The 22,745-nt window shown below is 44.2% G+C and overlaps 1 protein-coding gene across 1 annotated transcript in view; it reads left to right on the top strand.

Annotated features, from left to right (window-relative positions):
- UBR5 (ubiquitin protein ligase E3 component n-recognin 5) overlaps nt 1-22,745 on the top strand; it is a 3,965,620-nt gene that overhangs the window by 3,423,150 nt on the left and 519,725 nt on the right. Inside the window, exon 52 of the mRNA XM_044065648.1 lies at nt 3,991-4,135. Within this exon, the coding sequence (XP_043921583.1) occupies nt 3,991-4,135 (145 nt within the window). The remainder of the gene's footprint in view (nt 1-3,990; nt 4,136-22,745) is intronic.

The following is a 22,745-nucleotide window of genomic DNA, read 5'->3' as shown; positions in this document are numbered from 1 at the left end:
CAACACAGAAAACCTCCCCCTAAGGGGGTCAGGACTCACTCCACCAGAGCAGCCTCCACCTCTGCAGCTTTCCTCAGAGGAGTCCCCACCAGGGACACCCTGGAGGCTTCCACGTGGATATCTGTTCACATTTTCACCAAGCATTACCACCTGCCTATCTTCTCCAACTCCAGGGCAGGCTTTGCCACTGCAGTCTTACAGGGCATCCTAGCCAGCCCCTAGTCTCCTTGACTTCCTCCACCCTTTTTCTCAGCTTTGGACATCAACTCAAATGTGATGACTGCAACAGTGAAACATGAAGAACATGGTACAGTTGTGTACACTTAACATAAATGTAGATGTTCAAGTGTATTCACTGTTGCAGTCCTGGTTTCCCCCCTCCTTCCCCCTCTTTTTTTCTCTCTCTCTGTACTTACAAGGAACATTTTGGTATTTACTTTCTACTAGTGGGGTTCTTCCACCATAACCTAGCTCCCACTTGGGGGGCTCCTGACAGGGCAAGAAAAAACGATGTAATGCCATTGGCTGCCGTACTTTATACTACTGACGATCTAACGTCAGTCCTAAAGCAATATCATCTGACGTAGAAAAACTAAGTCTCTGGTATTCGGGCCGGCCAAGGGCAACCCGGGCAGGGATAACCCAAATATGATGACTGCAACAGTGAATACACTCGAACATCTACATTTATGGTAAGTGCACACAACTGTACTTTCTCCAGTATTACTATTATTTTTTCCAACTTCATCCCTACTCTGGTTACCCTTATTACTAGTATTTTCACAATTATGGTTAATATTACTATTACTCTTGTTTAATTTTCTCCCTGTTGTATTGGTTAGCATTTTGTGGCCTGTTTGTTAATCGTTCCGACCTTCTGAGGGCAGGGGAGTCTAAAGGGTCATTAATTCTCAAATTATTTCCCTCTCTAAAAATAATTTCTTCCTCAAGCTCATCCAAAGTGTTTGTTTTCCTTTCGTATGCATTTCTGTACTTGTCTCTTTGATCATTCTTTTGTCTTGCCTGGTGCCCTTGCTTAGGTCTGTGACAACACCTGTGTTCTTTATATTCCAATACATCTCTTGCATATTTATTGTTTTTCCTTCTAAACAAGTAACCAATCTTTTCCTCAGTTTTACCCTTAATATTGAATTTTTTTCTTCAGTGGTATATACATCAGGTCACCTGTAATCAGTTTACTAACTCTGTTATCTTGTAAATACTTTCCACCTCCTTATTATTATTTTTAATAAGTTCCATAATAGAGAAACCACACTAATCTGATATATTGAGCAGTTCCTTATGAAAAACAGACCCATCTAATACATTATTCGGATATTTGCAAATCCTTAACCCCTTGGATACCACTTTCTCCTAAACATTCATTCATATACCAGTTATCCAGTTGCAGTGACTTGTACTTGAACAGTAAATCATACAGTAAATCAATATTGTCCTGGTAAGTTCCATTTTCAATAAAATCATAATGTCCCATTTTAAAAGAAAAATTATTGTTGTGCATCCATGCAATCCAGTCTGCCAGTTCTGAGACCCCCCTACATTCAGTATTGTCATTATTTGGAAACTGTTTTGTTTTTAACATTAAAGTTGTTAGTCACTTTTTTATATTGTGGTCACTTCTCCTTTGGTCTTGCTCCCTTTAGGACATATAAATGTTGTGTGTCCAACCGCTCTTGCGAGGGTGAGTGAAAAATCCTAGGCGTTAATTCCATAGCGTTAGTAATGTCGTCCTCCTTAGAACTCTGATTCTGGTTCTGATGTAATAAAAATTTTGGTTCATGGCTTGTCACTCGTTGCAGTGCTTCCTGGTTGCCTGACAACCCATAAGTGTTCTGACTAGCTCTAATTTCAGTTAAATTTGCAGTCAACATGTTCACCAATTGTGTAAGCTCTCCCACTAAAGAGCCAAATTCATGCCGCAGCTCCATAATAGTGTGCACAAGATGGGTTTCCTTCTCCGAGGCTTGCACCTCCCTAGGTTCCTTTATTACCAACACAGTAAAACCAAAAAGTAGGAATGGTGCTGAAGAGCCAAGAACCAGCCAACAAAATGAATTATCAGTATGCATCAGTACTAGGAAGGTATAAAAAATGGCAGCAGTGCGGTCTGTATGAAACTCGAGTTTAATAACCAAAAAGAACAAATAAAATAAAACGTGTTAACTTTTTCACCACGTTTTTCGTCCCCAGCAAGTAGGACTTCCTCAGATCCTATCCCCGTCACATAACTCCCTCCCATGTTATATAAATTACCTAGGAAGTCTAATTTACATATTCAAGACCATTAAAGAAACAAATCCTCTCATAAAATACAGACAGCAAAGTTGAGAACCAAAACTAAAATAATAAATCTAATCCAACTTTCTCACTATGCCATAATATCTTAGCACATGTAAAAACCTCTCAACCCATTGCCTTAACAAAAATTTGAATATTTATATATGTACAAAGAAATGGGAAACATAAAAACACTGTTTAAATATTGGTTTCATCTGAGAAATACAAAAAATGTAATCTATATATTAATGAATGTGTTGATGTGTGTATAAAATGTCACTGCCATGGATGATGTATGAATACCACTGTCGTGGATGGTAATTTATGAATAACAGGTTACATATAACAAGTTACTTCCAAATAGTGGTTGGGGTTGAATGTACCTTATTCTGTCTATAAATAACTACACTAAAATGCTAAAATCAAAACTGTCCTAAAACATCTAATGAATATTTAAGTTATAACATGCCAATTTTAGTGTGAACTTGTAAAAATAGTAATAATACTGATGATGATAATTACTAAAAGAATCTTTTGTAATTAATATATTTAAAAAAGGACCCTTGATTTTTTTTATACTAAAACTGAACTACAGTCTCATTGCTCTTAACTTTAAAACTGGCATAAGAGGTATATTGTCATTTAAACCAGGAGCTTCAGTTGCTTGCAAGACAACTTGCCAGTATGGGGACGAAAGATGTGGTGAAAAAGTTAATGCATTTTATTTTATTTATTGTTCTTTATGTTTTCAGGGTAAATGTATTTCTTGTTCTGTAAAGGCTCATTCTACCAGAATGCCTCTTCTGGTGCCTTTTTCAAAGGACTAGGTACCAATTCCATCCTTGTAGCTGCTACTTTGACTTCCGTCCATACCGTCACTAAGCATTACAAGTCGGATGCGATTTCCAGAGCAAGAGCCGCCTTTGCCATGGCTGTCCTGCATGAGTTTATAGAGGACCCTTCAGTGCCTTCCTCCTTCAAGGTTTCCTCTTGAGCTTTTGTACCCTTCCGTATGTAAGGAATACTGCATCAGTGATATGGAAAGACATAGTACAGTTATTTAAAGTCTTAACATAACAGTAGATGTCCTTCTCTTCACTGTTGCAGTATTCTCTCCCTCCTTCCTACCCCCTGTCTTCTTTGTACTGGTATACTGGCCAGATGTTGGGCTATCCTTGACAGGAGATCCGTTATGTAAGGAGTATGGCAACAATAAGGAGAGGGACATTTACTGTTATGGTAAGATTTTACATAACTGTACTTTCTTGCTTGCATTCTTTTGTATGTGTAAGTATCTCAACAAGGGCTGACAGCCTACTGCAGCCAGTTTGCCATTGCTCATTCAACACCTTGAGTGGAGAGCAGTCCTTTGAATGGTGGCTGGCGAGGTGATTTAGTATATTATTTGGGACTAGATTATTGTACAAATGTAGCATTTAATATTTATTTCTGAATCTAAGATACTTGGGCAGTTAAATGCAGAATGTGTGCATTAAATGTAAATTACAGATTCAGATTTGAGTAGGCCTTTCTACTTTTATACATTTTAAAGTCTTTATTTACAAACCAAAAAAATATTCTGAAGTTCTTAATTTTTATGTAGCCTTTTTTCCAGAAATCTGTTTTGTTTGCTTGGTTTTTATCTAGATTCCTAATTGATTTGAAGACCTCAAGTATAATTTCTCCTCTTAGGGATTTCAGAAGACAGCTTTCAATTGATACACGGCCTTTTCGGCCAGCTGCTGAAGGAAATCCCAGTGATGATCCTGACCCTTTACCTGCACATAGACAAGCACTTGGAGAAAGACTGTACCCACGTGTTCAAGCCATGCAGCCAGTAAGCTTTGTGACTGTCATTATTTGATGTGATGCAATTTGATGATTATTCCTGTTTTATGAGGGGTGAACTTCTCTTACATTGTGGTCTGAGGCTGCATTTGTTCAAAAGCTACATTTTTGGTCATTATTTAAGTAAAGCTATTCCTTGTGGCTGTATCCTTCAGTTTTTCTTCAAAAGTTTGAGTTTTCCTTTTAAGTAAAATAATGAAATTATTGTTATTTAATTAGTAGTACAGGCCCCACCATAAAAAGTGTTTAATTTTTCACACAAATAACTTGGCAACACGATACCATTTTGAAGTAAGTGTATTATGTATACAAGACATTTGGAGTTTTTCTGGGATGCAGTCACTGGTGTTTGGCTTTGAAACAGTCCTGTGTAAGGGAGCTACCTCTTCTAGTAGTCACTCTATTGCACTGGCTGTAAAGGCAGTCAAACCATTGTAGATGGCAGAATATTTCTATAGTTCTTTCACCATGACAATTGGTAGCAGTCCTCTACAGGTAATGGTAGTTAATGGTAGTTTTCTTCCTCTTTTTCCAGTCATCCCTTCAGTTGCATTTTGCTTTGTATGTATCTTCTTGTTCATGTCACCGCCCCTCTTGTTGTTGCATCTTAGCTGTTAGAGCTTTTGTGGATAAAAATGTGACCATGAAAAACCACTGTGTAGTTTTCATATCTTGACCCAAACCTGATTTTTTTGGAAGGCATTTCACCACACCAGTTAATAAAAGTATTGCAATGCTGTCAGAAGAAAATGACTGTAAACATTACTTAATAATTAAGCAACTCCACTAGTTCTGTCTTTGAAAAAAGAAAGAGAAGTTCTTGTCTGTGAAGTAGTGACATCATAAAATATTCTAACCTGCTATCCCACTGGCACAAAAGCAGGACATCTGTGCTTCCAGCGGCCTATGTTTGGGAGAAGCCTAAATCACCAGAAGGGTTGGAAGTTGTGGGACTGGATGAAGCAGACACTTGCTAGCTCCCCTATCCCAGTGAAGGGAGATAAGTTTGTCTGGTACCTCCATGGTCTCTGGTGAAGGCCATGAACTATGCAGATGGACACAGTAGCTTAGGAAGGAGTGCACTGACAATCATTGAGTGTAGTGTGCAAATATGTGAACCTTGCACACCTGGCATCGTTGTGTGTTACTTCCTCTTAAGACAGGGATCTTGATTATTTGCTACAATGTGATGTCTTCCAGCCTCTGCCCTCTTTCCATTTAGCCCTTACTTCCCAGTCCTGCTGTGGGTGTCTAAAAGGCTCTCCCCTCAGAGAAGTTATCTATTAGAAGCTCTCAGATTGTTTGGGGGGATAGAGAGAAAGTCCTAGTTGATTGTGGTGGTTGGGTGAGGGGGATGGTAGGGGAGCTTAAAAAATGTTCCAACTTTGAGCCATATTTAATGTCATGAAGTTCTTCATACTGGTTTATAACTCTTAGGTAACACTTTACCTGAAACAATGACGTAATTGTATACTTTATCAGCAATGTAGTTAAAGAAAGCATCATTCTTCCTCAATAACTAATCACTTTTTAGGCCATAAAGACAATTGCGTTTAGACCATAGAGCACCATTTTCGCAGTAGTCTGGACCTTCTCTGTTTTTATCAGGATGGAAGAATTTGGTAGCACCCTAGTTCCTTTTGATGGCTAAAGAAACCAAAAATAATTTGTAAATGTGTTTTACTAAAGTTCCTCCTCCCATTAGTCCCATCTTGATTTCTCCTCGGTGATTAAGCCCTCAATGAAGCATCCCACTACTGCTTTTAAGGTCTTTCCTAAAATCATTTTGTGTTTTACTAGTAGAAATCTTTTTGGTTTTCAGTTTCCTCTCCTGTCGTTAGCAGCTGTCATCTTATATTAAGCTGAAGCATACTTTGAATTGTCTGATCACACAGCACACCCAACTTTTGACTTTGTTTTTATAAGGTCAGCTGGCATTAAAGCATGTTCCAAAATTTGAGTTGGTAGAAGATATTCATTTCATTTTTAGTAGTCAGGAATGTCATTGGTCTTGCTTGGAATGGCTGTCTCACTGTTCAGCAGAGGTCTTTAATTTGATATGACCTCATTTCATCAAGTTGCAGTCTTCCTGCCTACATACCCCATGGCATCAGCTGCCAGATCTGAGATGGTACACCCAAACTCACATTTCCTAGATGTTCATTAGAAGGATCACTGGTGCATTCGTATTAACTTTTCCATGAAAAATTGCCACAAATTAAATTCCACCCTTTGATCTTCCAGAGCTTTTGCTAGTATCCCTAGAATGGGGATAGACTGTCTTTTTATGTTTGGGCTGTAAGAAGCACACTTTTGAAAATCTGTCTTTTTGGTCCCTCACACATGACTTGCAAAGAATGATAAATAGTTTGATAACCTTTTTTTGGATGTAAAATTTATTGCATATTAAATTAACAGTAATCTGCAAATCTAATTTTATTTCTGAGATCTATGACATTTTAAGAAAAATTAAGCACCATATGAAATAAGTATTCCAGCAAAAGATTTTTACTTCTATCATTTATTTTGTTTAGGAGAGAACAGCAATGTTTGCTCCTGTGTGTATTGCTTCCCTTGTAATAGGAAGGGTTTAAGTCATTGGGCCACTACCTTTTTGGTTGTAGTATTAACTTTAGCTCTTTAATTGGTCATGTTGGAGTTGGCTGAACCTGTTAATTCTCCACTTAATGGTTGTGGGAGAGGCTGTGGTGTCTGCTCAAGTCAGTGCAATGTTGGTTTTTATGCCTTCTGCCAGTGAGGTAACAGAAACTTTTGTCCTGGCGCCAAGTTTGGCTCTTTCCTCAATCCACACATCTTCACTCTTCCACTATATGATTTTCTCTGGTACCCAGTCTGCTTCAGCTATAGCTGCATCCTCTTGATCCATCCTGTTGTATAGCTGTACCAGTCTGCCAGCTTTCTAAAATCACAACAGGGCCTGGGCTTGTTAGAGTGAAGTCATCTGTTTCAGGGCCAAAGCCCTCGTCTTCGGGATCACCATTCAAAGCTCCAAGGAAGACCAAATGTAACAGCAGGCACTTAGATATTCTTGCAGAGTATTTCAACCTGGCCTGGACGAGGACACAAATTTTCCAGCCCTCCCCTCCAGACATAGAGACACAAAACCCCAGGCTTGGGGAGATCCTGGAAAAGATGCATCAGAAGCGGTGGGGGAATGGCCAGCAGACCTCATCTTTAAAGGTCATGTGCATTGTGGTGAAACGAATGCAGCATCTGCATTCCGTTCTGCCTTTTTCAAAAAATTCACTGGTGGCGTGATACAGTTTTGTTCCTAGAAGTGTAAAAAAAAGTGACCTCTCGACCTTTTTGGTATGTGGCTGTGGTGGACACCACTCACTTGACATTAAGTTGTTGGTGGAAGTCTTTCTATCATTGCTTCCACTAGACAGATAACATTGTTAAAGACATTCTCCGATACATACTCATTTTCCATAACTCAGCATATGTACTGTTAAAAAGGGAAATGGGTATGTTTTGCATTAATCATGTTAACTTTTTTCCTGCACTTTTGGGACACTTGCACAAAGTTCAGACATCCAGGTTACACTAATATTTAATGAAAACAAGTATATTCATTAAGTATTACTGTTTTCTGGGGGCCCATTCTTTGACTTTGTTTTTTTTTTTTTTTTTTTACTTTTACACACATTAGCATGGAGTAGTTGTCAGATGGCATAACATCTGCATCCTTTGTCTTCACATCATCGCAGTACTAGGTGTGATGATGTAGGTCACAGCAGGTGTGCAATCAGTAGAGGAAGCTAATGCATTTTTTAAGGATATATTAAATGGCTTCATGTTGCTTGATGGTTTCTTTAAACTGGAGCATCAGTTTGAGATTTATAGAGGAGCAACAGTGAAATGGCTTTGTTCGGTAAGACTTTTCTCTGCACATACTCCATAAGAAGGACTCGTCACAAGGCCTTCCAGTCCAGAAAGAAGTCTTCATGGATTGCTCCTTCTATAGTTATCAGGGTGGCTGAAAAGGCTGCCTGGACCACCCCTAATGCAATGGCTTTTGTCTGAAGGAAGGCTTATAGTTTGTTGCATCACCTTAAAGTTTGACTGTGGGGCTGGGTTTCCTAATCCAAATAAGCTGATCTCCACAGCTGCTGTGAAAGAGACTCATCCTACTCAGAGTCATGCAGTTTGTCCTTCGGGGACCATTGCTCACATGATATACCGCATATACCCCAGGAAGTCTTGCATCCTCAAGCAGCAAAGGTTTTTTATTTTGAGTGCAGTGTCAAAGGTAAGCCACTTGCAGAGGCTATAGTCTCTGTAGCTATGCAGTATTTAGTAAAAACTTTTCCTCTGAGTGGCTGCTGGACCTTCCCTTCTCCTCCTCCTGTATTGTTTAGCAGATGTTCTTCGTGATTCACTGTTGCAGTCCTCACACGTGGGTTATCCATCTCCCGGTAGCCCTCAGTCGGCCCGAATACCAGAGTCCTTGGTATATGACGTTGGCTGCCGCCGGTTGTAAAACTGATATCAAAACATCAGGTATAAAGGGAGGCAGCCGACGCCATTTCCTCAGTCTTTCTTGCCGCGGTGCTCGAAGCAGATACAATTTGCACTAGTGCCGGTCAGCCGTTTACCTTCGTTTTGCTTTCCGACTACCAAGTTGAAGATGCTTTGCTTTCAGATAAGTACCCCCATTGGGGATCCTCTTTTTTTGCTTTAACGAATGTCAGATAAAGTTAAAAACTGTCTTGCCTGTGGAAAACTGATTCCGCACCGTGATTTCCATTCCTATTGTATAACTTGTTTGGGCCTTGAGCACGACGTCCCCAACTGCGATCTCTGTGCTTCCTTTAACCTGGATACCATACGCCGTAGAGCTAAGATTTTGCATAAGCATTTTGGAGTCTGACCTAAGTTCGTCGGTATGGCATCTTCTGGTCTCCCGACTTTGGATATACCTAGGAAACGCAAAGACAAGGACCACGACAGGCCTACGGTTAAATCTGCCGATGACACACCGGTGAAATTGGTCGTCAGCACAGCGGTAGTCAGTGAAGCGCTTTCGCAGCCCCTGCAGTCCACAGATTTTCAGCCGCAAGCCTCTGCCAAGACCTTTACAGAGTCCTCCATGCCGCAGGCTGCTATTTCATCTTCAAAACCTCCGTTTGTCGCTGCCTCAGATGGGTCCGGAGCCACTTTGCAGGCACTGGCTTCTGACGCCGCTTCTTTTTGACATGAGACCAGAACCAGACCGACTACCTTAGTTCAGACTTCTGCAGTTGCTAGGCCTCCCGAGACCCACTGTATTGCGAGTAAACCTTCCAGCCGCAAACCTACTCGCAAGCAGGCATCGGCCTCTCCATCTGTGCCTCAGATTGGTAAAGATGGCTGGTGATCTTCTTTCCCTGATTTAGGGGCTCTCACCCCCCCCCCCCTTCAAAGAGGGCTAGGGAGTTATCTCCTGATGTTTTGTCTGTCTCAGATTCTGAGATATCCAGTATGTCTGTTGGTGAAGAAGGACATTCTCAACTTTTTCTGGCTTTGAAGTTTCTGATGCTGAGGACTCTATCTCTTCTGCCTCCCCTCCAGAAGATTTTTCCTTTGGGGATACTTTGAATACCTATTAGGGAGCATTTTAAATGGGAATGTCAGGATTTTCCTCAGTCTAAGAAAAGAATCAGGGAATTTTTGGATTTGCCTCAGCATAAGCCTCTGGCTATACCTCCAGTTTTGGAAGTTGTGGATGATGTTTTCATGGAAAATTCTTTAACTCCTAATTCTGTTCCTCCTGCCCCCAGAAAACGGGATAGGTATTATAGGGTTCCTGAATCTCAACAGTTCCTTTTTAAAAACCCTATTGCTGATCCAGAAATTATTTCTCAAGGCCCCGAGGGTGTTAAGGCTACTATTGCTAAAAACCCTGTGCCTTCTGATAAGAAGTCTAGGGCTTTGGACAGGTGGGGTAAAAAAGTCGATACCTCTGCAATTCTTGCCATTATATCTGTGAATCGTCTTTTTCACATGCTTAAGTATCTGCAGCATTCTTTGGAGGCTATTAAGGCTAAACTTGGAGATATTCCTTCCATGGCAGAGAGCAAAGATTTACAAGATTTACTGAATTCTGAAATTTTAGTTAATAAGCATTCACTTCATTGTGGTTTTGACACTTTGGAGGCTTTCTGCAGAGCAGCAGCCACTGTTTCTGTAATTAGAAGCCATGCTTGTCTCAGGGAGCAGCCTCTTTCTGAACCTGTTGAGTCTAAATTGCTAGATGTTCCTTTGCACAAGGGCAATCTTTTTGGTAATAAGGCTGAGGAGGTACTGAAGAAGTTGGAGGATAAGGCAAAATCTATGTAAGCTCCTCGGTTTAGTAGGCATCATCCTTTCAAGAGTTGGTCTTTCCCTGATTCTGGCAAGCAGGGTCGCTCTAGGCCTAGGGGTTTCAGATCTTCCAGAGGGCAGCCTTCTGCCCCTCAAAGGGCTAAGCAGTGACATTCTTCTTCTGCTAAATCGGGGAGTTCTAAGCCAGCTCCCCAAAGCAAACATTCTCAATGACTCCAGCCTTCTTGTGCCTACGTCTGTGGGCCCTAGGTTTCCTTTGGGGGGAATGTTAGCCAGGTTCACAGAGGTATGGTCTACCATCACAGATGACAAATGGGTGCTCAGTATAGTAAACCAAGGATGTTATGTGGTCCTATCCCACCTACATTCGGGAACCCGTGAGTAAGGACTCGGCCAAATTTCTCTAGCACGAAGTCTCTAATTGGCTGGGCTAACCCGGTATCCCAAGATGCACCTCGCCTTAGCCCCAGATCTCGTTTGCTGCTTGTAGAGTTAGGACGTGGTCTCGCTTGGCTGTGGCTAAGTACCCTTTTTTAAAATATTTCTAAGTATTTAGCAGTCTACTTTTCAGAAAAGCTATTTTGATAGCTAACTTTGTGTCGGACTAGTGGTTGTGTGAGTTTTTTGAGAGTTTAATGTTTTGTGGTATCCCTACTGTTTTCGCAGGCTAGGCCCGTTTAAGTTAGGGGACCTAGTCCTCTCCAGTGTGTTCCCTTGTTGTTTTGTGCTGTGTTCGTGTTGGTGGTTGAATCCCTCTTAGGAAGCGTTTAAATTAGAGTTTCCTTGTCCTTTTTAGTGGTTGTTGGTCTCCCTGCCTTCCTTGTGTTGTCTCTGTCGGTTGTGAGTGGCGCGGTTGCTTACCATGTCGAAAGAACTGAAGGAGCATAAACCCTCTGGGTTTAAGAAGTGTACAAAATGTGGCTATAAAATGTCCATTACAGATGGGCACTCTATCTGTGTGTATTGTCTTGGTGCTATTCACTTGCAGGAGTCCTGCAGTTTCTGTCATGTTTTTAGTCCTAGGGTACTGCAGGAATTTAAAAATAAACTGATTTTGAAGGGTCTGATCAAGCCCTCCTTTGAGGAGGCCTTGGAGTCATCTTCGTCTTCTAGTACCAAGTCTAAGCCTCCTAAGGCCAAGAAAAGATCTCTGGCTCCGTCTGCTGCTTCGGAGCCATCGGAGAAGGTTTGTAAATTGGATACTTCCTCCTCGGCTCCACTGTCCTCGGGGCCGAAGGAGAAGGACTCGGAAATGGATCCTACCTCCTCGGCTCCATTGTTTTCGGGGCCGCAGGAGCGGTATCTGTTGTACTGGAGTCGACCTCGGTTCCGATGCTATTGGAACCTATTCGGAGCCAGTCACCCAGTGTCAGGCATGAGTCTCCAGTCGGGAGATCCAGATCTCCTTCTATTTCTTCCAATTCCTCTAGGCTGTCTGATTTGGATGTGGATAGGATGGTCCAGAGGCTCCTAAGGTCGCCGGTGCTAGCAAAACAGTTTTCGGCTCCGACCCAGTCGACTCCGGAGCCAGTTTCCATTCTTGTACCGATGATTCCTCCTCCGAACACCCATGTGTCGTCGGAGCCGGAGTGCTCCGCGCCGAGTGATGTTCTGGTGTCATCTCCGATACCCCAGGTGAGTCTATCGGAGCCGGCTTCGGCTCCGTCCTCAGGTTTTGACACTCGGGTTTCCTCAGTCAGACCCGAGGGGGATACCTCGGGACTCCTGTCAGTTCCGAGCCTCCCTCTCAGTGCTTCGGCTTGTGGAATCTCGACTCCGGTAGTAGTCTCAGAGACAGATCGGTCCTCGGACTCAGGGGGACCGGCCTTCGAGGCCATGAGGAGCGCCCTGGCCAGGTCGTCAGGTACATCACCGGGATCAGTCACTCCGTCCCCTTACACCCCAGCTAGAGCCTCTGACACCCCCCTCTCCGTGGATGGCGGAGCCTGAAGGTCTGGGGATACCCCCTTGAGCGGTCCCCTACTTTCTGAGGGCCCCTCAGAGTCGGTGCCTGAGGAGCCTCCCAGTAAGAAGTCGTGCAAGAGGAAGCACATCGATTCCCAGTCCCTCACTTCCGATACCGACCTCGAGGAATCAGAAGGGTCCCCCAAGTCGTCCTCCGATGATGTCTCTTTCTCCGACATCCTGGAGATTTTGAGACAGAGAGGCGACTGGCCTTCCAAGACCCCCACTGAGGAGTCGATATTCCTCAAGGCCTTCGGAGCTCAACCCTCCACCTCCTGGGTGTCTCCACCCTTCGACGAACTTCTGGACTTGATTTGTCGAAGGGTGTGGGAGAACCCTGAGTCCTTGGAACCAGTGCCCAGACGTCCAAACAAGTTCCTGTCTGCTCCCTCGGGCAAATAGTTCTTTACCAAAGTGGTTTCGGTAGATGCCTTGGTGGTGGCAGCAGCCACTCAGCAGGAAGTTGCAGAGGCTTCTTCTTCAGTCCACCCACCTAACAAGGAGTCCAGGAGTATGGACCGGTATGGGAAGCGTACCCTGTCTTCGGCGACCTTACCTTACGGTCGTTGAATTACCTCTGTCATTTCACTCAGCTCCAAAGAGATCTCCTGAAGGAGCTAGGAGATACTCTGACGGGTAACATGCCTGAGGCGGTAGCGCAGACTGTGTTAACACCTAGTTGTCTACCCTAGGTTCCATAGTCAACTTGTCTATGAGGCTCATATCTTATGCAGCCGAAGCGGTGAGTAGGGCAGCTAGCTCATGCGTAGCTCTCAGAATGCGAGCATGGATGCGTCTGTGTCATTTTGCGGAGGCCTTTAAGTCTTCCTTCACTTACCCTTTGATGGGTCCTCTCTCTTCGGGCCCAAAGTGAAAAACACCCTCACTAGATACGAACAGGAGGGAAAGACCCTATCTGCCATTGGGGTGCGTTTTTCTCTCCCTTCTAGGCCTTATCCCAAAGCTCAGAGAGGAGGGAAAATGTGGTTCAAAAAGTCTCAGAGGTCCTTTCCCACAGCTCAAGGTGAGTCCCCCTCCAGAGGCAGAGGGGGGGGTTATTCCAGAAGACGCCATCCTAGAGGCAGAGGAGGCCCCCGCAACTCGGGAGACCGCGATTCCTTTCGCAGTTCTTCCTTCCAGCATTCCTGAGGCGTTGCCCGACTGTGCTATTCCGGAGCCAGTCGGGGGGCCGAATTTCGTTGCATCCGGAAGCCTGGGAAAGCATCACCCAGGATCGTTGGGTGCTTCGAATAGTTACCGGAGGTTACACTATTCCCTTTGCGTCGACACCCCCTCCAGTCAGAAGGATCCTGGACGTCCCACCCAGTCAATGGGATCAAGCAGCACTAGAAGTTGCAAAGCTGCTAGAAAAAGGAGTCATCCAACCAGTCCCCTCAGACCATGTCGGATCAGGAACTTACGACTCTTTTTGGTGCCGAAAAGAACAGGGGACCTGAGACCCATTCTGGATCTCAGTCGACTGAATCACTACGTCCTGAAGTCCAAGTTCCAAATGGTCACACTTCGGTCCATTTTTCCACTGCTGGAGAAAGGAGTATGGATGTGCTCCATCGATCTCAAGGATACCTACTACCACATCAAAATGGAGAAGGCATCCAGGAGTCATTTACGCTTCCGGCTAGGAGCCAGTCACTTCCAGTTTTGTGCCCTGCCCTTTGGTCTCACCACAGCTCCCAGGGTGTTTACCAAGTGTTTGGCAGTGGTGACAGCTCACCTGAGACATCTAGGATTCCAGGTGTGTCTGTATCTGGACGACTGGCTTCTTACCGCCCCCACCAGGCATCTGCTCATTCAAGCCAGGGAGACGACCATCTCACTTTGCCAACGTCTAGGAATTACGTTGAACTGGGAAAAGTCTGCCTTGCAGCCCTCACAGCGTGTTGTTTTTATAGGCGCAGAGCTAGACTCTATTCAAATGCATGCCTTTCTGCCACTAGACAGGATAAGAGTGTTGCAGTCTCAGATCCACGCACTGTTGCCCCTCAGAAAAGTTCAGGCCAGGCTAATTCTTCAGCTCTTGGGATCCATGGCCTCCACCATCATGCTGGTACCTCTGGCCAGGTTACACATGCGGATCTTACAGTGGCTCCTGTCAGTTCAGTGGTCCTTGCAGAAGCTTCCTCTTTCCCACTTGATACTTCTCATGAAGCGATGCAAACAGGACCTTCTCTGGTGGCTACGCTCCTCCAATCTGGACAGAGGAAGGAGCTTGATTCCTATGTCTCCAGTGGCCACGGTGACGACGGACACCTCCCAGATGGGGGGGGGGGCATTATCTAGGCAGGACGGTCCAAGGCACCTGGCAAGATCACGAGGTACACTTGCACATCAATGTTCTGGAGATGAGAGCGGTGTTTCTGGTGTTGCGAGCACTCCAAGAGACTCTACCTCTGGGAACGATTGCAATTCACTCTGACAACATGTCCGTAGTGTGGTACCTGAACAAGCAGGGGGGAACCAAATCTTACCCCCTCTGCAGAGAGGCCATGCGAGTGTGGCAGTGGGAAGTGTCTTCCCAACGGTTTCTGGTGGCAACACACATTCCGGGGAAGTCCAACGTGATAGCGGACAGGCTAAGCAGAGCTATTCTGATGCCTCACGAGTGGTCCCTGAACAACTGAGTGGCGGTTCAGATCTTCAGAAGGTGGGGTCAGCCTTGCTGCGATCTCTTCGCCAGCCCCCTCAATGCCAAGTGCAGCAAGTACTTCACTCTGATCCCCCCACAAGGGGAGTCACCCAGGGACGCTCTAGCTCACGATTGCCCCCCCCCCAGTCTGGTCTACGCTTTCCCTCCGTTTCCTCTGTTACCAAGAGTGATACAGAAAGCCATATCCTTGGGAAACAGGATGATCCTTATTGCTCTACACTGGCCTCAACAAGTATGGTTCCCCTTTCTTCAACAGTATGCACTGGACGGTCCGTGGACTCTGGACCCAGTGCCGGACCTCCTGATTCACATGTCAGGACAACTTCATCCATCTCTGCGAACTCTCAGGTTGACAGCCTGGTTGCTTCACTTCCGTCGCTAGTCAGGCAACATTCCTTTTTAACTGAAGTGGTGCACATCTTGTCTTCTTCTCATACGTCTTCCACCAGGAAGATTTATTCCAGCAAATGGAGGAGATTCTCTATTTGGGCTCAGGCCCAAGGTTTGGACCCCTTCACAGCCCCAATTCCATTGGTCTTGGATTTCTTAGCCATGTTGTTTCAAGAGGGCTCCGCGCCCGCTACCATTAAAGTACAGTTGGCTGCAATTTCCAATTTTCACACATCTTACGAGCCCTCTCTTATGGGCCACAAACTCTGTAAAGCCTTTCTAAAAGGCGCTTGGTTACTTCATCCCCCTGTTTCAGAACCTGTTCTGCCATGAGACCTGAACCTTGTGCTACAAGCTATTACCTCACCACCCTTTGAACCGGCTGCCACTTGTGACTTAAAATTCTTATCTTGGAAGACGGCTTTTCTGATCGCCATTACATCGGCCACGAGGGTATCAGAACTTCAAGCTTTATCCATTAAACCTTCGTATTTGATCTTTCATAAGGACAGAGTTTCCCTGAGGCTTAACCCGTCCTTCCTTCCGAAGGTGTCATCCACTGTCAGTCTCCATCAATCTATTGAGCTACCAGTGTTCTTTCCGAACTTTTCCGGTAAAGCAGAGTTCAGGTTTCATCAGTTGTATGTGCACAGAAAACTGAGATTTTATTTACACAGGACTAAGCATGTTAGGAAATCTGATAAACTGTCTGTGTCCTTTTCAGAAAACAGAGCAGGTTGTCCTATTTCCAAGTGCACAATTTCTAGATGGATCAAAGATTGTATTTCATTCATCTATTCATCAGCAGGCAGAACTTTACCTTTTCCCGTCAAGGCTCATTCTACCAGGGCTATGTCTACATCAATAGCTTTCCATGCTAGGCTTTCCTTGGATGATTGTGCTGCGGCCACTTGGGCCTCTCCCAACACTTTTATTAATCATTACAAGCTGGACGTGGCTTCTAGGGGCCGGGCTTCCTTTGGTTCCACGGTTCTCAGGAGTATCTTCCTATGAGCCTCCCAGGATAGAGGTGCTGGGGACGATGTCTCGTGAGCAAGGAATGTAGGCGAGATAGGACCACATAACATCAGTTAGTTATGTACTCACCATAACGATCGATGTATGTGGTCCATCTTGCCTACATTCCTATGTACCTCCCACCTGCCCCCTTCCTAGAGGATTTGGAGGAATATTGGCTCTGTGGACCTTTCAAGGTCAGTGATTTTGTTCCCTTATCTGGCTGGAATTTCTTCCAGTGTTGATTGAGTATGGGTTATGATTGGTATGCTTGCAAACAAGATCTGGGGCTAGGGCGAGGTGCATCTTGGGATACCGGGTTAGCCCAGCCAATTAGAGACTTCGTGCTAGAGAGATGGACCACATACATCGATTGTTATGGTGAGTACATAACTAACTGTTACACGTTTTACTTTCACACCTTCCTTGTTTTACAAGGGTACCCAGATATACCCAGAACTCTCAGGGCAGAGGTACAAACTCAAATTTCTTCTTTACTGACTATGGGGGCTATAGAGCCAGTTCCTGCAAATCAGGTAGGCCTAGGTTTTTATTCAAGACTTTTTCTGGTACCCAAGAAAGGGGGCACCTGGCGCCCTATTCTGGATCTATCTGTTCTAAACACTTTCCTGGTGATTCCCAAATTCAAGATGCTTACCCTTCAACAGTTACTACCAATGCTGGGCAAGGATTCATTGCTGGTAACTTTGGATCTAAAGGAGGCTTATCTGCACATCCCAATAAGGGAAAGTTGCAGGCAGTTCCTTCGCTTCAGGGCTGGGAAGCAACACTTTCAATTCTCAGCATTGCCCTTTGGCTTATCTACTGCTCCCAGAGTTTTTACCAAGTGCCTGGCTCCAGCCATTGCTTTTTGCAGGCAGAGCTGAACGACTGTCTCATTCAAGCAAACTCCCCAGAACAACTAGAAAAGGATTTGGATTTTGTGAAGAACACATTCACCTCTTTGGGTTACACTCTCAACGAAAAGAAGTCAAAGTTGGTTCCTACAAGGGAGATGTTTTTTCTGGGAGCGAGTCTGAATACAGCCACCCAGGTGGTATTCCTCTCTCAACAGAAGCAAGAAGATCTTCGGCTTACTTCATAAACTTTGCAAGCATGACCCAACTCTCTGCAAGGCAATTCCTGCAAGCACTGGGGTTCATGGCTTCATGTATTTTGATGATCCCATATGCAAGGCTGCATATGAGAAAACTTTAATGGTACCTCAAGAATCTTTGGTGTCAACACACACAGGACTTCGACTTTATTCTTCCCCTGATTCCCTGTCTACAAATGGAGTTCCTCTGGTGGGGCGACAGCCTGTTCTCAGAACAAGGGTCTGCCTTTCTGCCCACCGCCTGAGCCAGGCTCTCACCACAGACATCTCGGATGTTGCATGGATGGCTCATCTGGAAGGCAGGGGCATACAGGGGACTTGGCGCAACCAGCAGATTCATCTGCACATAAACTTAAAAGAAATGATGGCAGTGCAGCAGGCCTTGCTGGCTTTCAAGGACCTACTCTACCCTGGGACTCTGCTGATCAGGACAGACAATACCACAGTCATGTGGTACATCAACAAGCAAGGGAGGGGGACTCACTCTTACCCCTTGTGCAGACAAAGCATGAGACTGTGGTCCATAGCAGCATCCATGGGCTTACATATAATAGCCAAGTATCTCCCAGGGAGGCTAAACTCCTTGGCAGATCATTTGAGCAGACATGTTTTGGATCCTCACAAGTGGCAACTGAACAAGGACATTTTCCATTGCATCACTTATCATTGGGGCACCCCACAAGTGGATCTTTTCTCCTCTCACACTAATCATCTCCTTCCAACCTTCTGCACCAGGGAGTTTCACAACAAAGCTTGGAGGGTGGACGTGTTGTCCTTCCCATGGACAACATCTCTGTTTATGCATTCCCTCCTCTGCCTCTTCTTCCCAGAGTGCTGCTATAGGTAAGGGACGAAAAACCAAAGGCTATTCTGATAGCTCCAAATGGGCCCAGCATTGGTATCCCCTCCTTCGCAGCTTTTCACAGGCTCAGCCTTGGCATCTTTCCCTGGTACCAGATCTGTTGGTTCAGGGATGAGGAAAGTTCCTTCATCCTCATCTTCGAACTCTGCATTTAACTGCCTGGCTAATACTTTAAATCTTTCCCAACAGGTGGTTGAAGTTCTTCATGAGGCCAGGAGGCCTTGCACCAGAAAATCCTATGCAAGTAAATGGAAGAGATTTTGCTCTTGGATGCTGGCTTAGGGAGAAGACTCTTCTCATCCTTCTCTTTCCCTCATTCTTGACTACCTAGCAGGACTGCTTAATGGTGGACTTTCCTTTTCTTCAATCAAAATTCACGCTTCAGCAATTTCGGCTCATTGTTCTTTGAGCAACCCATTTTTTCTCACCCCTTGATGAAACAGTTCCTGAGGGTAGCTAGTAATCTTAGACCTCCCAGAAGAGTTCCTACTCCTGTTTGGGATCTTAATTTTGTCCTGGAAAAACTTACTCTGCCTCCCTTTGAAACAGCTGCCTCTGCAGATTTAAAGTTTCTATCCTGGAAGACTGCTTTCCTTTTAGCTATTACTTCAGCTAGAAAGGTATCTGAGCTGCAAGCCTTAATGGCAGTAGAACTTTTCATTATTTTTCACTCTGATCGCGTTTCTCTAAGAACCAATCCCTCCTTCATACCTAATGTAGTTTCCAGTTCAACTCCTAGCCAGTCTATTCATCTGCCTACATTTTTCAACAATCCCCAAAATAAAGGGGGAAGTATTCTGCACTCTCATGACGTGCATAGACAGCTGAGATTTTACTTAGACAGGACTGAATCCTTTCATAAATCTGAACAGTTGTTGGTTAGTTTTGCTCCTGGGGCTCAAGGTAAAGCTATTTCAAAACAAACCATCTCCAAATGGATTGCTCATTGTATTCACTTTTGTTACCTGCAGCATGGGAAGGTTCCCCCTCAGGGTATTAGGACCCATTCTACTAGAGCACTGTCTACCTCTGCAGCCTTTCTTAGAGGTGTGCCTACTAAGGACATACTAGAAGCAGCTACTTGGTCTTCTGTCCATACTTTCACAAAGCATTAGAGTCTACCTTTGTTTCCTTATTCCAGGACTGGTTTTCTTTCTGCAGTTTTGCAGGGCCGCCTTACCAACCCTTAATCTGTGATCCTTCCTCCACCCTTTGTCTTTTTCCTGGGCTTTGGGAATCACCCATATGTGAGGACTGCAACAGTGAAACACGAAGAACATAGTGCAGTTGTGTACACTTACCATAAATGCAGATGTTCTAGTGTATTCACTGTTGCAGTCCTGGTTTCCCACCCTCCATTCCCCCTTTTTTCCTAAGGCACAGACTATATACATTTTTATTTGTATGGCATGTCCAGGGTGCTACCTTCCTGGGTTAGCCTTCTTTTGGGGGCTCCTGACAGTTAAGGCAAGAAAAACTGAGGAAATGGCGTTGGCTGCCTCCCTTTATACCTGACATTCTGACATCAGTTTTACAACCGGCAGCAGCCAACGTCGTATACCAAGGACTGTGGTATTCGGACCGACTGAGGGCTACCAGGAGCCGGATAACCCATATATGAGGACTGCAACAGTGAATACACTCAAACATCTACATTTACAGTAAGTGTACATAACTGTATTTTTCTCACAGGAGATCATGTACCCAGGCCATAAGAAAAATAAAGCCACCTCTTTATAATTTGAACTTTGTGATTGAAGATGTGACCTGTCCCTCTTTAAGCTAAACTCTTCAGTAAAAGATTCCTGTCATATATTTTTGTTGGCTGTTCCATGGATAATAAATAATACGATAGTACTGATCTTTACTGTGAACATTGTACAGTTGTATGAGCAGGCAGACTCACCACAAATGTAGAGGTTTGAGTAGTAGGATTACTGTTGTGATATGGGCTTCCTCTAGACTTCCCCCACCCGTTTTAATTTTAGTAACCTAGGTCCCTGGTCAGGACAAGAAGTTGAAACTTATCCTTAATTATATAATGTCAATAAAAAAAGGGAGAGCACTGTACTGTACTAAACACTGTGTTTTAATGTCAGACTTTCCTCCTTTTTAGCCATTCTGGTTGTTTTGGGAACCACAGTGGTTATACTACTAGATGTAGGTCCTAAAGTCTTTGGCAAAATGAGAGCCAGGAGCAGTAAGTGCCATTAGCTTGGGTCTCCTCATCAATACTTTTTCAAAAAGAAAATCTGAAAAAAATGGTGTGAACTGCTACTCTGATTTCCTGGACTGCAGGAGGAGTCCAGTTTTGCTTTGTGTGCATCCACAGAAGCTCTGGAAGTCAGACTGGAAGGGAGGATGTCAAACTTGCCCTATGGTAGTTTTCCATGAATAAGTAATAGTCCTGCACCTTTGTTCCTTCTCAGAGTATCTGCTGTTGCAAGGACTTGTCCTGAACAGTCGCTCTTTCATGCCAGTGGTACTGTCTGGATCTCAGTCCTTGCTTGTTTTATAGCAAAGTACATTCATTCACTTGCAGAGTAACCTAAACCCTGAAAATGGTCCTTTGTTATGAGGTTACCAGCAGTGATCTGTACCAGTTTTCCTTGTATTGCTTGCAGGGAGGAACTCTCTGTGTTAAGAAAGCACAAGCACACTCTCCCCCTGTGCTAAGCATCTAAAACTCTGCTGAAGAGGTCATCATGGAAGAATTTATAGCAGTGTTAGAAAGTAGCCATTGCATAGTTGTACAGAATGGTCCCCTCACATAATCCCAGGTCAGAGTCAAGCATTGTCTAAAGCAACTTCTGTCAAAGTATGTCATTTTAGTTTTTGCCCATTCTATGCCTGTAATAGATTGACCTCTTATTTATAGTCAGCGAACAGGTGTGGGGAGTTTTTGCCTTGGCCTGGTTTGCACATCAGAACTCCCATTTTGGATGGTATGGCTGACCAGTTCATATGGAGCAGGCCATTGAGTTCTCTGTTGAGTGCTCTTAGGATGGAATCAAACTTTTGGATCTTTCTTATTTTCTCCCTCCCTTCCTGCATTTTCTTGCATTGCTGGTGAGACTTTAGAAGGTTTTGGCTACCTTTGAAACAACAGTAAGCTTAAATTTGTGCCTTGGCATTGGACCTACATTTGTTTGTTTGGTGAGGTGTTACTGACTTGTGTGGGTGCACACCCTTAGAGAGTATGATTTAATGGCCTTTTTTGGGTTTATTATATACTAGTGCCACTACTACTGCTGTGCGTCTCCCCTTGCACAGGGAGGCCAGACCATCCCCTCCAAACATTCTTTTTCCCCTTGTCTTGTGCCTTATGGCAACAGAGAAGCCAGGGCTACCATCCTACTGGAGGTACTTCATTGAGTGTACCTGCCTACCCCTTTGAGTCATTTTGGGTGGGGAAATCAGAGGAGACAAGTGTCTTTGTCTCAGAGACAGGCAAGGGTCATGACATTTCCATTCCCTCTTATTGTCCTCCATAGGGAACCCTGCTTTGGAAAAAGAAATAGGCTGAATAGGTCCTCTCTGAATTTTATATAGCTAACTGTAATTTTTATTGTGCTATTGCTTTGGTTAGGCATATATATTTGCTGTTCAACATGGCTTCGGCTCTTCTTTTAAGGAAGATCTGCAAGTAGAGTTCCTTTTCTAGCAGAATTGTCATAATGTTATTAAAAACATGCATGAAGAACAGGCAGTGACCACCATGAAAATGATTTGCAGTAACTTTCTGGCTATAACTCCCCATTTCCTCTAGGGTGACCAGATGTCAGGCATTCTTTCTGTCCTGGACCAATGCACTGTTCAGTCTTCCACAAGCTGTTCTTCACAGTGAGTGTTGCAGTGTTGCTGTCTGTCTTTAAAGACTCCATGGAAGTCATTTTCGATTGCTGTACTGTGGAGGTATACCACCAAAGACATGTATATTGTGCTGTTGGTCTCAAATGGCTGTCTTAGAGCATCGAAGTTCTGTCCCATTAGTAGTTCCTTTAAAAGATCATTTGATGTTCATTGTTGGGATCACAGCCACAGTAGCATACATAATGTGCGATAATTATATTGCAAGCGGGTGTCCAGCTGTCTGCTGTTTTTTTTTCAGTGCTTTTAGACACTCTCCTTATGAGGCCAGCCTCACCCATGCTGTAGCTATTAATAGGGTCATACTTTGTAAAGGAGACTGGTGCTGTCACCATTTTCAGTTCTTTTTTGGTGCATTAAATGATCAAAAAGTTTGCCTGTCA

The sequence above is a fragment of the Protopterus annectens genome, chromosome 3.part0 (assembly GCF_019279795.1).
Source record: "Protopterus annectens isolate FY-2018-M chromosome 3.part0, PAN1.0, whole genome shotgun sequence".
NCBI classification, from domain to species: domain Eukaryota; kingdom Metazoa; phylum Chordata; order Ceratodontiformes; family Protopteridae; genus Protopterus; species Protopterus annectens.
This window is presented reverse-complemented; position numbering and strand designations above follow the sequence as displayed.